Below are 14559 nucleotides of genomic sequence, written 5' to 3' on the forward strand. Positions count from 1 at the left end.
AGAAGCTAATTTGAACAGAATACTGCTAATTGCAATTTTGATAAATGATGTGTTGGAATTGATTAAAAGGGAATGGAATTTAGAATTGATTCAAAAAGGAATTGGAATTTTAGAATTGATTCAAAAAGGAATTGGAATTGACCCCAGCCCTGTTCCTTCTACGACTTCCTGTGCTGAAGGTCAGGTTCGCAGCCAGGGTGTTGTATCTTAAACTATCCAAATCATCCGTGTGTTAATAATAGTACTTTATATCCCAATTTATTTAGCACACAGCAAGCAAAGTTTTAATAATGTTCCAATGCAATAGTTCTTGGTTTATTATATACAGTATAAATACATTGCTCAAAAGACAGTAAGACAGCCCAAAGGCATTGTGATCTCAATTCACCAAACACAGAATTTACAGACAGCTATTTCGTATTCCTCGAGACAAGACATACATTGCAGTTTGGCCCCGCTAAGCTTTTTACAGATTTCACCCTGGAGTGTACTTGCATTGCATTTTAGAAAATAGTAAAATCAGCTATATATATATATCTCTTAAGTTGATAGCCCCTTTTTTGTCTCCCAAAACTACCTGTACTGTGCTGTTCTACTTTTGCATTCAGTCTTTTCCCAACAAACACATTTTTAGCCATTAATATCCTCCCTTAAGACGTTTGCCTGACTAAAAGCTGAATAAAATATGCAATGGAAATAATTTTTTTATTTTTTTTTTACTGCATTAAACTGATTGAAACGCAAATACTGCACCAATAACAGACTGCTATTTATTCCTCCACCCCCACCCCCACCCCCCCTGAGAAACAATTATTTTATTAAATAATACAAAAATAAATACATTATAAATTTGTAGGAGCTACAGTACCGGAGTTGCTCCAGATCGCATTTTAAAATACTACGAAGTCAACAGCTTATTCAGTACGTACAACAAAACAGAATCATGTAAAATAAATGTAGGTAACTCCCTAAAACCTTTTCAAACACACTTACATATATTATTTATTTTGGTCTGCCTTGATTGGAGTAAGCAGACACCCTACTATTTTTTTTTCTGTGCACAACACTGACGACTTTTGATTAAACGTAGATAAGGCATATCATAAGTTATAACAAATGGAAGCACCCTGTATTCTTTAAAGTAGCATACAGATAGTTCAAGTCTATCCAGTGATGGCAGTAAGCTAGAGTTTATCATGGCATATGTAAGTTGGGTTTTCTTCTGGGTTTTTGAAGGGAAAGGGCTGGGTGGATAGAGGAGAGATACACTGTAAAACTGTATTGTTCCTTCTGAGTTTCCATTAATCTTCCTAGGATCTCAATGCAAAAATATATATAAACAGATATGGCCAAAAGTGTTGTATTACCTTATTGAATTAACTCAATTTGCTTCATAAAGTCGAATGAAACCTGCTGAATAATGTTACGTTAACATATTAAATTACGTACCGCTTTGTAGTTTTCCATAAACTTAACGTAAAAAAATGACAAAAAATGTGACATTTTGCAATCTAACATGAAATGCTACTGTACTACTATTACGGCTTCCGGTAGACTTTTGCAATATCATTTTGATGTTTCTTTTGACTACATGATGTTAAATAAAAAATCTAAACTATGTTCATATAGTTTTTTTTTTTTTCTCTCAATCCTAAAATTCTAGGTGATGCTAAACTTTTTGCCATAGCTGTTTAAGTGCCTGCAGATGCTGGCCAACCAAAGCAATAGTTCTGAGAAGGTTTGGGGTGCGATTCCACATCTCATTGAATCCCCCAGGACTGGTGGTGGTGCCTGGACAATCACATCTTGGCTTCTAGCATCTCCAGGAAGAGTTTGTGCAGGGGCACCCTGCCCTCCAGGTGCAGCCGGCAGAAGCAGTGAATGGCTCGGCTGGCGGTCTGCCGGAGCAGGGGCAGGGTCATGAGCAGCTTGCCCGTGCGGTAAGGATCCTGGGGGTGTCGGCTCCCCTCATACTCCTGCAGGGCTTCGTGGAGCCCGTCCTGAAGACGCTGCACAGCCTCCACGTTCTCAACATGACCCGAGTCTGCAAAGACAAGCAAGGGACTGAACAACACATTTTGATTGTGGGAAATGGGGCGGCTTCCATTTGTAGATGTGTAACTATGGACATCGCTAGGGCTCCTAATAGACTTAATGTATAATTATAATCATTGCACTTTTTATTTAACATTAATATAAACAGAAATATTTCATGTTTTATAGTAATTCAAGCCTGACCTTAAACACCCAATCCCTGCATTCAACCCTTGGCCTAACTGCATTTGAACACTTGCATCCACTGCTGGTGAAGGTATAAGATGTTGCTGAACTCCGACCTCCCACAATTCTGGTTCATGCATTTTGATGAAAACTTGTCAGGATTTCAGCTGGTCTCTACCAGGTATATAGTGATACGGAAAAAAAAAAAACTTTGACGAAAGCTTCCAGTAGAATTTGTTCTCTGTGTCTTTTGACTTTGAAGTGTATTTGCTTTAAGAAAAGCTATTAGCATTACTAAGGCTCCTTAACTACATATTCTGCCATGTTTTATAGTCATGGATACTGCTGGAATTGACTTAAATATCTTAATGTTAGATCATTCACAGCTTGTCTTATTTAACCAGAAGATGTATCCATTGAGACCAAAGGCTTGTTTACAAAGGGTTCTTGGAAAACAATAGAAGGGCTTTTTTTATGTATTTTTTATTTAAAGGCAAACGGTTTGCAATTCCTCCTGAATGTATATTAAATTGCATGCTGCACCGTGGTGTGTTGTATATTCAAGTGTAGCATGCATGCTGGCTGCATTAAATCAGGCTGATATCAAGAGACGCTGATAATCAATTTCTGAGTTTCTAAGATAGATCGCTAGACTGAGCAAATTGATCTATTGATCAGAGCCCAGGGCTGAACATCCTCTCTCACTATTTGACTATTGATTTTAATTTTTTTTTTTTTTTTTTTCTACATAGGTTTCAGGAAACAATAGTAAACATGACCCTTTTGAAAGGTTACACATCCTGCGCTTTTAAAAGAAATTGGATTGTTAGATTTTAGTACCGTTTTCTAACCCTCTACAGCAGGAGTCTGACTGTCATCCCATTTTGTATACCCTGTGCACCTGTACCATTTAATCCACGTACACCTCAACTGCAATTCAAATATTTTTTCAATTATTATTTTTATTATTATTATTTATCCTTTTGATTTTTCCCTGTAAACCCAGAACTACTGGATTGAAAACGGCATTGCATTTAAAATTCAACTCTCAATCAATCAGGCTGATGGCCTTTTAATTATAAAATCAATGATCTAATACCAATCCAACACACCCAGGGGATCAATTGAGCTACAAGCTTTCCTTTCAAATGCTTATTAAAGATGAGCTGTATGATCAGCCCACAGAAGCACAACCTTCAACAAGATCCCTGTGGGGCTTATCAAGAAGCCTTAACCCCAAGCTCTTAATATCCTGGACAGTTAACAAGGGGAGCCGTCCTTGGAAGACCCAGGCGGGAAGATAATTTATTTATTTATTTTTTTTTCCCCCAATTTAGCATGCCCAATTATTATCTGTATCCCCGGCTCACCGCTCGCAACCCCCCCGCCGACTCAGGAAACGGAGGCTGAAACACGCGTCCTCCGAAACGTGCTCCTTCCAAGCCGTCATTTTTCGCACTGCAGATCCACAGCAATGCTACCAGACCTATAGTGCCGGAGGACAACACAGATCTGGCGGCTCCGCTGCAGAGCCACAGGCGCCCTATCGGCCACAGGGGTCGCTGATGCGCGGTGAGCCGTGGATTCCCCTGCCGACCTAAGCCCTCCCTACCCGGGCAGCGCTCAGCCAATTGTGCGCCGGCCCCTAGGAACTCTCGGTCACGGTCAGCTGTGACATAGCCTGGATTCGAACCAGCGATCTCCAGGCTATAGGGCACATCCTGCGAGGAGCGCCTTTACTGGATGCGCCACTCGGGAACCCCTAGGCTGGAAGATAATTGTTAGACGTGCTTAACCTGAGCAGAACCGTTGGCACACCACACCACTGCCAGCATTGGCAACCCACTGGATTTTGAACTAATATTCCAAAAACCATCGTGGTATAAAGTAGCACTTGTTTTCAAAATACCTTTTCTCTTACGAGTGATTTGACCCCAACTTTATTTTATGTAGCCCGGGGACCTTTTCATATTGAGAATTCGTTTTGTGGATTGTGGAAACTGTCTACCAACTGTCTAGCTCCCCTTGCATTAGGTAAGACAATGTAAAGCTGCCTTTAGGTACACCTGTAATAACACATTGAATTCGAATGCGGGCATACAGACCAGATGCACATTCAGTCAATGTTGCTTATTAAAATAGAGGTCTTTGTGTGCCAATGCTATTATTTGACGAATGACTAAAACTCTTTCTCAGCGTCTGCCATGGAGTGTTTTACAGTTATAAATGGAGATCCAGGGTTGCAAAATTAGGGTATTTTTGGCAGGGTGGTGTACTTAGATTCAGTCTACATTCACGGCCTCCAATTCTCATTAGACTGCTTCGATTTACAATTTACTATTGCAGTACAAACAGCTATGAGGACAGAACATCTTGATTCACAGGTAGTGGCTCCCAGTAGGGCTTGTCAATACTTGTCTCTCATCCCTTCGTCTTTAACAGCATTTTAAAAGACTCCTTTCACTTAGGGTCAGAGGCTAGGAGCACAGTGTCTGCAGCCCGAACTCTCAGGAGAGAGGGGGCTTTTAATTAAATCCCAGCCAGGGACGCAGCAATTTAAACAGTGTCCTGGACAGAGGCTAGGGAGAGTGGGAGGGGAAGGAATAGAAACAGATATGACCCTTACAGAACGCAAGGCTAATCCCAGCATTTTACCTTGAATAAACCGGTAGCAGACCCATTAGCAGATCACAGCATCGTCAGCAATGGCGCCACAATGGATTAGAAACAAATATTACACTCATATGGTACTGTGGCATTTGTATGTTGAAATTGGAAAATGTTACCACTGTCATACCATTCTAGCAATGGCAGCTTGTTTCCAATCGAGATACTCTTGTGCTAGCACTGTCCTGTAGTACAGCACATTGACCTTACAGTGCCACTGAAGACCATTTGGGAAGCATTTCCAATAGGAAATATCTACACTGCCGAGTTGCCATTGACCGCCATTTGGAAAGTGTTTGCAATAAGAAATATCAGAGATGGAAGTAAGACTCCTATTGCATAGCAGTTTCACCCATTCCAGGTTTTAATACGAGCCACAGTGTGTAGCTTAATTGAACTAATTAAATCTCCATCTAGACCCTGAAGTAGTTAATTATATACTTTCACCTGTTAAACCTGGAGTGGAGCGGCCCTCCAGGACCATGAATGGGCACCCCAAGTGTATCAAGCGCAGGTGTGTCTTAAACTTACAGCGAAACCAGGATTGGATCAGTCTTCTATGCAATGGGAGCCTTATTTCCACATTTGAGTAGGTATATTGTAGTGGAACTTCCCATTGAAGAAGGGAAGGCGGGCTGTCTCTCACCTGAGTTGGCCAGCGCCATGGCTTTGAGGGTGACCAGCTCTTCCGGGCTAAGCCCCATTTTCTGGTACTTGCCGATGAGCTGCTGCAAGGCGCTGTAGAGGTCAAGCAAGCCGGCCGAGCGGCACTGCCCGCGGTCCAGCAGGAAATTCCCAGCGAACACCAGCTCCTCCGCAAAAGCCAGCGAGCGAGACACCACGGCAAGGACCAGGATCTCCATCCAGCCACTCTGAAGCAGGGCTATCTGGTCAGCCAGAGGCAGGCTGGGGAAGCCTGGGGGCAGGAGTGAAGGAGACAGTGGCAGTGGTAAGCTGTGCGGGTTCGAGCTTGTATTGTGGTAAGCCTTTCACCACTGGAGGCTACTTGGGGATGAGTGAAATGAGCCAAGGTGGTCTCAGCATACCAAAAATATTTTATACAAGGGTGTCCCATAGGTCTGGCATCATGAGCATACATATATTGGTCGGGTCTCTTTAGATTAGGTCTAAAATGTGTTTAAGCAAAGAGGCACACATTCAGATTTTAAGTAGTGCAGATAATTAACGGGCTGCCTGAATGAACAGAAAACATCCTGGTCAGCATAATGTAGGATATTTCCTATGATGCATGACTTATGGGGCACTCTGTAGTATGTTCATGCCAGTATTCTGATTGTGTGTTTTAAATAGGGTGCATTGAGTGTACAGTCTTCCGAACGGATAAGTCTCTTTTAAGTTCTTCAACAGGTTCTCCACCTATCCAGTTCAAACCAGAATCTAATTTGGTTCAATTTGTTATAATTTATAGAATTGAAATGCTTCAGCGACAGTGTTTTTTGATCCCTTCTATCACCAATAGGTGTCAATGCTGTGATCACAACAGCCCCCCCTTCCCATTTTTTTTTCTTCTTGGGAAATGCTGATGTAATTAATGAAGCTTCAATGACCTTATTGAGCAGCTCCCCTGTTTTCTTTTCAGATTATCGGCAATGCTTATCACTGGCGCTCTGTTCAGGCCCCTAGCGGGAGATCCGAGCGCTTTGAAAAAAACATTAATTAACAGATTGGAATGAATACAATCAGCCTGATCAATAGAGCCTGCTCGATACACTCCCCTGGGTGAGGTACTTTTAGGCATTGCTCTTAGTGCTGAATCCTAGTCTTTTTAATCCACTGTGACTCCGTTATACAGTAGTGTGCAAATCTGCACCTCAAGATTGGTCATTTACTGAGCATCATGTAAAGCTTTGGCATTCTGCAATATATTTTGTTTAACAATTTAAAGCATTCCAAAGTTTCATCAAGTTCAGGCAAGCTGTTGCCAAGATACAGCCCTCTAGTGCTCAGCCAATCGGATGTCTCGTACTGTGCAAAACAGTACCTGGGATGTGCTTTGCCCAGCCAATCACGATAAGCAGCTCTCTGTTGAGGAGGTCACACAGGGTCATCAGGGTTTTGACATCACTTTCTGGGGCTGTGGGGTCAGGCATGGCAAAGACTGGGGTGGGCTCCATTAGAAGGAGGTGGGAAATGACTTTGTTGCCTAGAAAAACGATAGACACATGATTAGTGCTGCAGAGGCTTATCAAGATCGTTTGAGTTGGGATTTAGTTTGGGTAAAACTGAATTCAGTAGGCAGTAGCTAATCCCCCAACACAATACACATTGGTATAAATGCCATTTGAAGGTGTCAAGAATTGGATGGGTATGGAGCAATGGTGGTCCCCCCCAGTCCAGGGCAGGCTTGAGGCACGGAGACTGAACTGCTCCCTCCCTCCCTCACCCCCTAAGAGAAAGGATGCACACTCCAATCCAGAGCAGGCTTGAGGTGTGGAGACTGCTCCCCCCTCCCTCACCCCCTTAAGAGAAAGGGTGCTCCCTCCAGGGCAGACTTGAGGCATGGACACTGAACTACTAAGAGGTTGAGGTAGGCTTCGTACATGTTATGTAAAAAAGAAACACATAAAAAGGTCTTGAGGTTTTGGACTGCTGCAGGAATGTGAAATCTCACCTGTTGATTTGGCAGGCTTTGAAGAGGGTGTCTTTATGTACTGGGCAGATCCAGAGTCGATCCTTCTTTTGTATTTCTGACGGCCTCCCCTCACACGGTCCATTCGGACTCCTGAGGGAAGAGAGGCTGGTTATTAACAATAATTGAAGGAGCAGAATAAAGCTGTCATTCCATCAAGGGGTTCTGGTCACATGATAAACCACAAGAGCAAAGCGCGCATCACAAGGAGGGATTGCAGTTTTGGAAAACGTTATTTAATTAAAACAGGAAGAAAAATACTAGGATATAATACATCATATTTTTTCAACTCAATCAAATCCAATGTTTTTTTTTTTATTTTTATTGCTGACTTCACAAGTGAAGGATTAGAAGTCTAGAAAACAGTTTACTGGAAAATTAAGTTCACCATCTATAATAATAATAACAAAGATGACTAAACAGAAAGACTTTGAAAAGGTGGTCCAATATATCATATTTTGCACTATATAGTGCAGGATAAATCTTAGAACATTTAAACAAACATGCTGCAAAAATTATCATGTTTGTATTTGTTCTTTTATATGACTGTATGAAAAAAGAAAAGCACTGATGTCTGAAATAAATAACATAATCAAACTCGTAGTAAAACCTAGAATGGGTGAAACTGCTTGAGTTATTTCCATTCCTGCATGTTCTACTGTATGGAAGTATTGTTTTCCTTTGTTTAGAAGGTCTTTTGATGCTCGTTCAAAATAAAATTTCAATATTCCCTTCCGGCACTATTATTTAGCAGACGCTTTTATCCAAAGCGATTTACAGAGACTTGGGGGTGAGCTATGCATCACAACTGCTGCTGCTGCAGAGTCACTTCCAATAGGAGCTTGTTTGTTTTCCATCTCCTCCGAAGGACGGAGCACGAGGAGGTTAAGTGACTTGCGGAGGAACACACACAGTCAGTGGCTGGGATTGAACCCAGAACCTCCTGGCGACAAGCCCTTTTCTTAAACTACTGGACCGCTAGCGCTTGCTGAAAACTCTCTCACCTTCCTTCATCATCCCGACTTGCAGACACTTCCTGAAGCGACACGCCTGGCAGGATTTCCTCCTCCTCTTGGTTATCTCACATTTGTTCAGCACTGGGCAGCTGTACTCTATGTTACCTGAGCCAGAGAACAGAAATGGAAAAAAATGACACACAGAAACTAAAGTCTTTAGAGAGAGAGAGACAGGTAAAAGATGTCACATGCATAGGACCAAGTCATTTTAATGTGTGCTGTTTCTAAACGGTGTCCTTCAGTAGCTGCTTTGCTGAACAGCTTAATAATAATTGAAAGGTTGTTTTGTCCCACTGTTCCGGCCTCATTCTCACAGTTGACGCCTTGGGCATTTCCACAGAAATCTATAGAACAGCAAGCCAGGCCAGATCTGGATATTGATTAGCACTGTATCCATCGTCCCCAAATACTGCCTTCCCAACCCGTCCCCCCCTTTTGAAATCTGTGTACCAAAAAAAAAGCCTGTAATAGATTATTGATTGGATCTTTCTTGTCCATTAAATCCCAGACTAGTAAGGTTAGAGGCTTGCTCTTAGGCTATGTTATCAGTGACGTGTATCCACTCCCTCAAACACACACACTTCCGCTATGGACAGAAGTGTAAGGACAGAAAGCCATTTGGTCTAGAGCAGACCATGATATTGATTTGACATAGCCATATGCAATTTCTTTATATCGGACAGTTTGTAACAGACGGAAATGAAGTTGAATTGAAATTTATCTATACTGTTATTATTATTATTATTATCATTATTATTATTATTTATTTCTTAGCAGACGCCCTTACAATTGTTACACGATATCACATTATTTTTACATACAATTACCCATTTATACAGTTGGGTTTTTACTGGAGCAATCTAGGTAAAGTACCTTGCTCAAGGGTACTATCACTGCATCGTATAATGCATGTAGAACACACAGGACGCATGACCACCTACTGCTGCAGGTACTGACAAGCAGGTTTCAAGAATGGGTTAAGCTTGTATCTCATCAGAGATAAAATTCACAGAAGGCTGTTGCCCAATGTACAATATTTAATTGACATCAATATTTTTTGATAGGTGATAGATGTGTGTAGTTTAAACATTTTTTTAAATTGTATTTTTTTATTACAGGAAGGATATGTAAGGTTGTCACCTGTCCCTGTTTTCCCTGGATCGTCCCAGTTTTGAGGAAGGTGTCCCGGGACACTAAATGCAAGGACCATAAATTGAGCACAAGTTGGATAGATCAGGATACAATATTACTGCAGTAGACGTGCAATATTAAATAGTTGTCAATACTATAGTAGAAATATTATCATTGTTTCCTAGTGGATGGAGATAGGATTTATACAGAGAGTTTACACTTTTAACAACCCCCCTTCTGTTAGGAGGTGGCAACAGTACTTTTATCACCTTTGTAATTACCCTGGATGGTTCTCTTGAAAAATGCTTTGCAAGCTTCACACGAAGCAACTCCGTAATGATACCCCGACGCAAAGTCCCCGCACACCAGGCAGAGCCGCTTGGGTCCGGAGCTGAGCGCTGAGCCGTAATCACACTTGATGAGCGAGTCTGCAGCGGAGAGCTGCAGGGTCCGCCCATCTCGGTACCGCTGATTGCTGCAGGAATCTGGTACTGAGCCTCTGCTTCCGCTGCTTCCCGAGTTTGGGGATTCAAGATCCTGCGATTGCCCCCCAGAGAGGAGGCTGTAGCCGCTGCTGTCGGACGAGCCCCCGGGGCTCAACTGGGTTGTGCTGTCGAGGGCGAACACCGGGCTGGCCGGTTCTGTTTTGATGCAGGGCTCACATGACGGCGGTGGGTCCTCCATAGGCGACTGGCTTAACAAACTAAGCGGTGAGAGAAAACAGAAACGTTGCACATTTTTCTCAGCAGTTTTCAAACTTTGAATGCAACGTAGAGTTGTATTTTTTTAAAATAAAATTTGCAATTAACAGTATGTGTGCGGTTATATCATGAAGTAATACCCGTTTTTTTTTTTTTTTTAATTAACATTAAAATGTTTTGTTTCACGGTGCAAAAAAAAGACACCTTTTATAAAATAAGTTACAAACCAGTTTTAAAATGACTTTTTAAGCTTTCTTAAAGAGACAATTCAGATGGTAACAGCGTTTTATGGTAATTAGAACGTTACCTGAAATTGATTTGGCGTCATACAGGTGTCTACCCTGTCTGTTTATTTGGGTAGAAACGTTACACTTGGTGTCGGCGTGTATAGACAACAGCAGCAAGCTCACTTGTATTTTTGACCAACACGTTGTTTAAAATAATGTTAGTAAACTTGCTTGCAATTAACTTGCAATTAACTTTGTGTCCTTATATATATATATATATATATATATATATATATATATATATATATATATATATATATATTCTTATGTAACTAAAATAAATACACAGTTACTCCACGTAGATACATACATCAATGGTAACGTTTGACATCTAGGCTTTGGTTTAGTGTCCCACATAATAATAATAATAATAATAATAATAATAATAATAATAATAATAAAAATAAAATAACGTGATACTTACTTATTAGTATGGTTTAGAAAATGGAGATGATCTCCCATGCAGAAACCCTTGGTATTCATGGTGCGAAACGGAATAATTCTTCAAGCTGTCACTGTGTTAGCACTGCAGACAGCACGAGGAAAGTAATGCACACTGTGTAGCTCCGAGAGAGCACCGAGGACACCGAGCTTCTCATGAATATTAATCAGGACTTTCATATTAGTTGAAAATGGGTCGGGTTAATACAGAAAATCCCCACAGATGATCCAATTGATCTGGCACGTACTTTGAAGAATACATATTATACATTACAAGGTCTCAGTTAATAAATACTTCTTGTAACATTATTATTATTTATTATTATTATTATTATTATTATTATTATTATTATTATTATTATTATTATTATTATTGTCGTGTGCAAATGTATTAGAATAAATTATCAAGATTTGTCATTTATATATCCATTATATACCTACCTGCATGAAAACCTCTGGGTGTAAGTATTTCAATTTTCGGTCAGTAATCAGTGATATAGAAAGAGCAGGCACTCGTGTGAAAATGTTAGACCACTGTGCTTTAATCAGGTATCTTAAACAACTTCTAAAAAGTCTCCTGCATTTTACCATGTGTGGCTCTGTGTTCCCGTTCTCTTACTATTTTAAATTAATTGCATGTGTGACCTATTAAAGTCATCAATTAAATTAAACAATCACTAATTTGCTGATTTTCAGTTCCAGTGGTTTGATTTCGCATGCACAACAAATCAAAACTACAGAAGCAATGGGGTGCTGTAATAAATTATTGTACTATATGTGCAAAATGTGCATAATTCAGTTGCAACAATGTAGTGTCTCCCATTCATTCACCTGGGTCCATAGCCTCTCGACCCTCGATGTCAAAACATGAGCCAAACACAGCCATCAATCACCGGGCCGGTGACAGCAACAGCAGCTTTAATACAGAGACACATGTATCAGCGTCCAAACTAATCAGCAGAAATCAGGACTGGCTCAAGGCGGAAATTAATTTTACCCAAAGCAACAGCCTCGAGCAACGAAAACTGCCTGAGTCAGGTTTTGAGCAGAAACATTTCTGCCCTTGTTTTGTAAATCAATTTTAATCTTGCCTTGAACGCAATGGCATTTGCCTGCTGCAAAACCTTTATATATATACACTGTATATATATATATATATATATATATATATATATATATATATATATACACACACACACAGAGTGATTATAAAGTAAGTTTACCACATCAATGCACACACACACACACATATATATATATATATATATATATATACATATATATAAACAATTAATTGTTACAATTTTCAATGCTTTTACCTTAAGTATTTTAATATGTAGCAATTGAAGAAGTTCATTTCATAATCATTTTGTAACAAATGCATTTCCTTTCTTAAAAAAAATGGTTAAATGTTTCACGAATTTGCATGATTTATCATTATTTCCTTGTATTTCTGTTTTATCTGCAAATGAAGCCAGGCGTTTCTGATTTAACAGGTTCCAGTTCTCAATTGATATCACAGGATTCCGATACACAGGATTATGATACTTCAACACTCATCCTTTATATACCTGCCTGCATGAAAACCTGTGGGTGTGAGAATTTCAATTTGATTTTCGGTCAGTAATCGGTGATATAGAAACAGTAGGCACTCATGGTTGAAAATGTTAGACCACTTTGTGCTTTAATCAGGTATCTTAAACAACTTCGAAAAAGTCTCCTGCATTTTACCATGTGTTTCTTTTCTCGTACTGTTTTAAATGAATGGCACGTGTGGCCTATTAAAGTCAACAATAAAATTAGACAATCATTAACCTTTTTGACAATTTGCAGTTCCAGTGGTTTGATTTCATATGCACAACAAATCACAACTACAGAAGCAATGGGGGTGCTGTAATACGTTTGCACACTTCTGTGTGTGTCCCACAAAAAAACAGGTTGGATCTGCTCATCCAGATTGTCAGTGTCCTCCTTGTCATACTCAAACACGCGTTCAATTTCTCGTGTACTCTAAGGGGATACAGGGATATGCAATGGAATTCGAAATCAAGGGCTTTTTAAAGCTACAGTACCCCCTATAATTGCATTGTTTCCTACATTCCATCAGAGCACTGTGGTCCATAATTTCTTTTTCAAACTTATGCTGCCTAACTCAAGGAACAGCCTGACCCAATTCTTGCCATGAAGTTTGCACAATGAGGTGATGAGATTACTGTCTGGGCTGCTGAGTGGCACCTGCCTTGTTAGCATTAAACATTTAATCCCTTCAAGGCTTGCTACACGTCTTCAGCCAAGGAAGGCTGCATGCCACTCCCTGACCGGGCTTTGCAGCTTTGTCTGCACACACAAGCGCCGGTTGAAATGAGTCCACTGGGTGAACTCTCCGGACAGTACAGTACTTAGAGCTGAGGGCTCACACGCAGGCACAACATGCATGCAGCTGTTCTCATTGGAAGTTGTGGCTCATCAGTTGGGAGACTCAAAAGCTTAGCAAGGGCTTGGTTACCCAACACGACAGCTTGCTGGGAGACCTTGGTTTCGATGGACTGATCCAAACCCATGTACAGCTTGGCCAAAGGTTTTGCATCACCTTGTAGGATGAACAAATTTTCGAGTGAAACCTGCTGAATAATGTTACATGGCCAAAAGTTTAGAATTTTAGGATTGAGACACAAATATATATATATATATATATATATATATAACATCGTGTCAAAGAAACTACAAAATGATATCGCAAAAGTCTACCGGAAGCCCTGATGGTAGTACAGTATTTCATGTTAGATTTCGAAATGTCACGATTTTCAATTCATGTCCGTTTTTTGTTAAGTATTATGGGAAAACTACAAAGAGGTATGCAATTCAGTATGTTAATTCGACTTTATGAAGAGAAATGCGTCCATTCTATAGGGTGATGCCAAGCTTTTGACCATAGCTGTCCAATGATAAGGTTACCCTAGAAGAGACGGAATCTGCAATCTGATATTCCGCTAGGCAGAGCAACCCGCCACAATGAATTAAGAACACAGGGGGACCATTCTAATCAGATTACCTGCTTCTGACTGGGAGGATTGGCCTGCAGAATAGATTGACCCAGGGATTCAGTTAAACTCATTGAGGGCTGTGCTTGGAGAAGGCAGACAGGTACAGCAGCGGTACAGGAGGATATGTGAGCTGCAGATGCTTGTATGACATTATTGTGAAGGGTTATCCTGTGAGCTTAATCCCAGGATAGACACAGTAATTTGGTGGTTGTGATTTTACCGCCTCTCAAAAAATGACGGAAAAACTGTAGTTGCCTTTTTATGGCGTTTGCCATCATTTCGAGCCAGCAGACGTGAGGTCAATTATAATCGATCGATCAATCTTTATTTGTTATATAGCGCCTTTCACGATCAATCAGCGCTTTACAGGTAAAAACTATTTAAAAAAAATCATTTTAATGA

At 40.5% G+C, this 14559-nt stretch overlaps 1 protein-coding gene across 3 annotated transcripts; it reads right to left on the minus strand.

Annotated features, from left to right (window-relative positions):
- Nucleotides 1-814: 814 nt before the first annotated feature.
- esrrd (estrogen-related receptor delta) lies at nt 815-11709 on the minus strand. 3 transcript variants are annotated; one of them, XM_059004873.1, is made up of 7 exons: nt 11555-11709; nt 9954-10387; nt 8542-8658; nt 7520-7630; nt 6890-7051; nt 5534-5803; nt 815-2044 (listed from the first exon to the last, which is right to left on the minus strand). In XM_059004873.1, exons 2-7 carry the CDS (start codon nt 10366-10368, stop codon nt 1800-1802), a joined length of 1320 nt encoding a protein of 439 aa, XP_058860856.1. In that variant the 5' UTR covers nt 10369-10387; nt 11555-11709; the 3' UTR covers nt 815-1799. The 3 variants fall into 3 exon arrangements, with proteins under 3 accessions (XP_058860856.1, XP_058860855.1, XP_033852360.3); XM_059004872.1 differs by lacking the exon at nt 11555-11709 and adding an exon at nt 11097-11262; XM_033996469.3 differs by lacking the exon at nt 11555-11709 and adding an exon at nt 11097-11261 and having other exon boundaries at nt 816-2044; nt 9966-10387.
- Between the last annotated feature and the right edge of the window lie 2850 nt (nt 11710-14559).

Source organism: Acipenser ruthenus, chromosome 30 (genome assembly GCF_902713425.1).
Source record: "Acipenser ruthenus chromosome 30, fAciRut3.2 maternal haplotype, whole genome shotgun sequence".
Classification (NCBI taxonomy): domain Eukaryota; kingdom Metazoa; phylum Chordata; class Actinopteri; order Acipenseriformes; family Acipenseridae; genus Acipenser; species Acipenser ruthenus.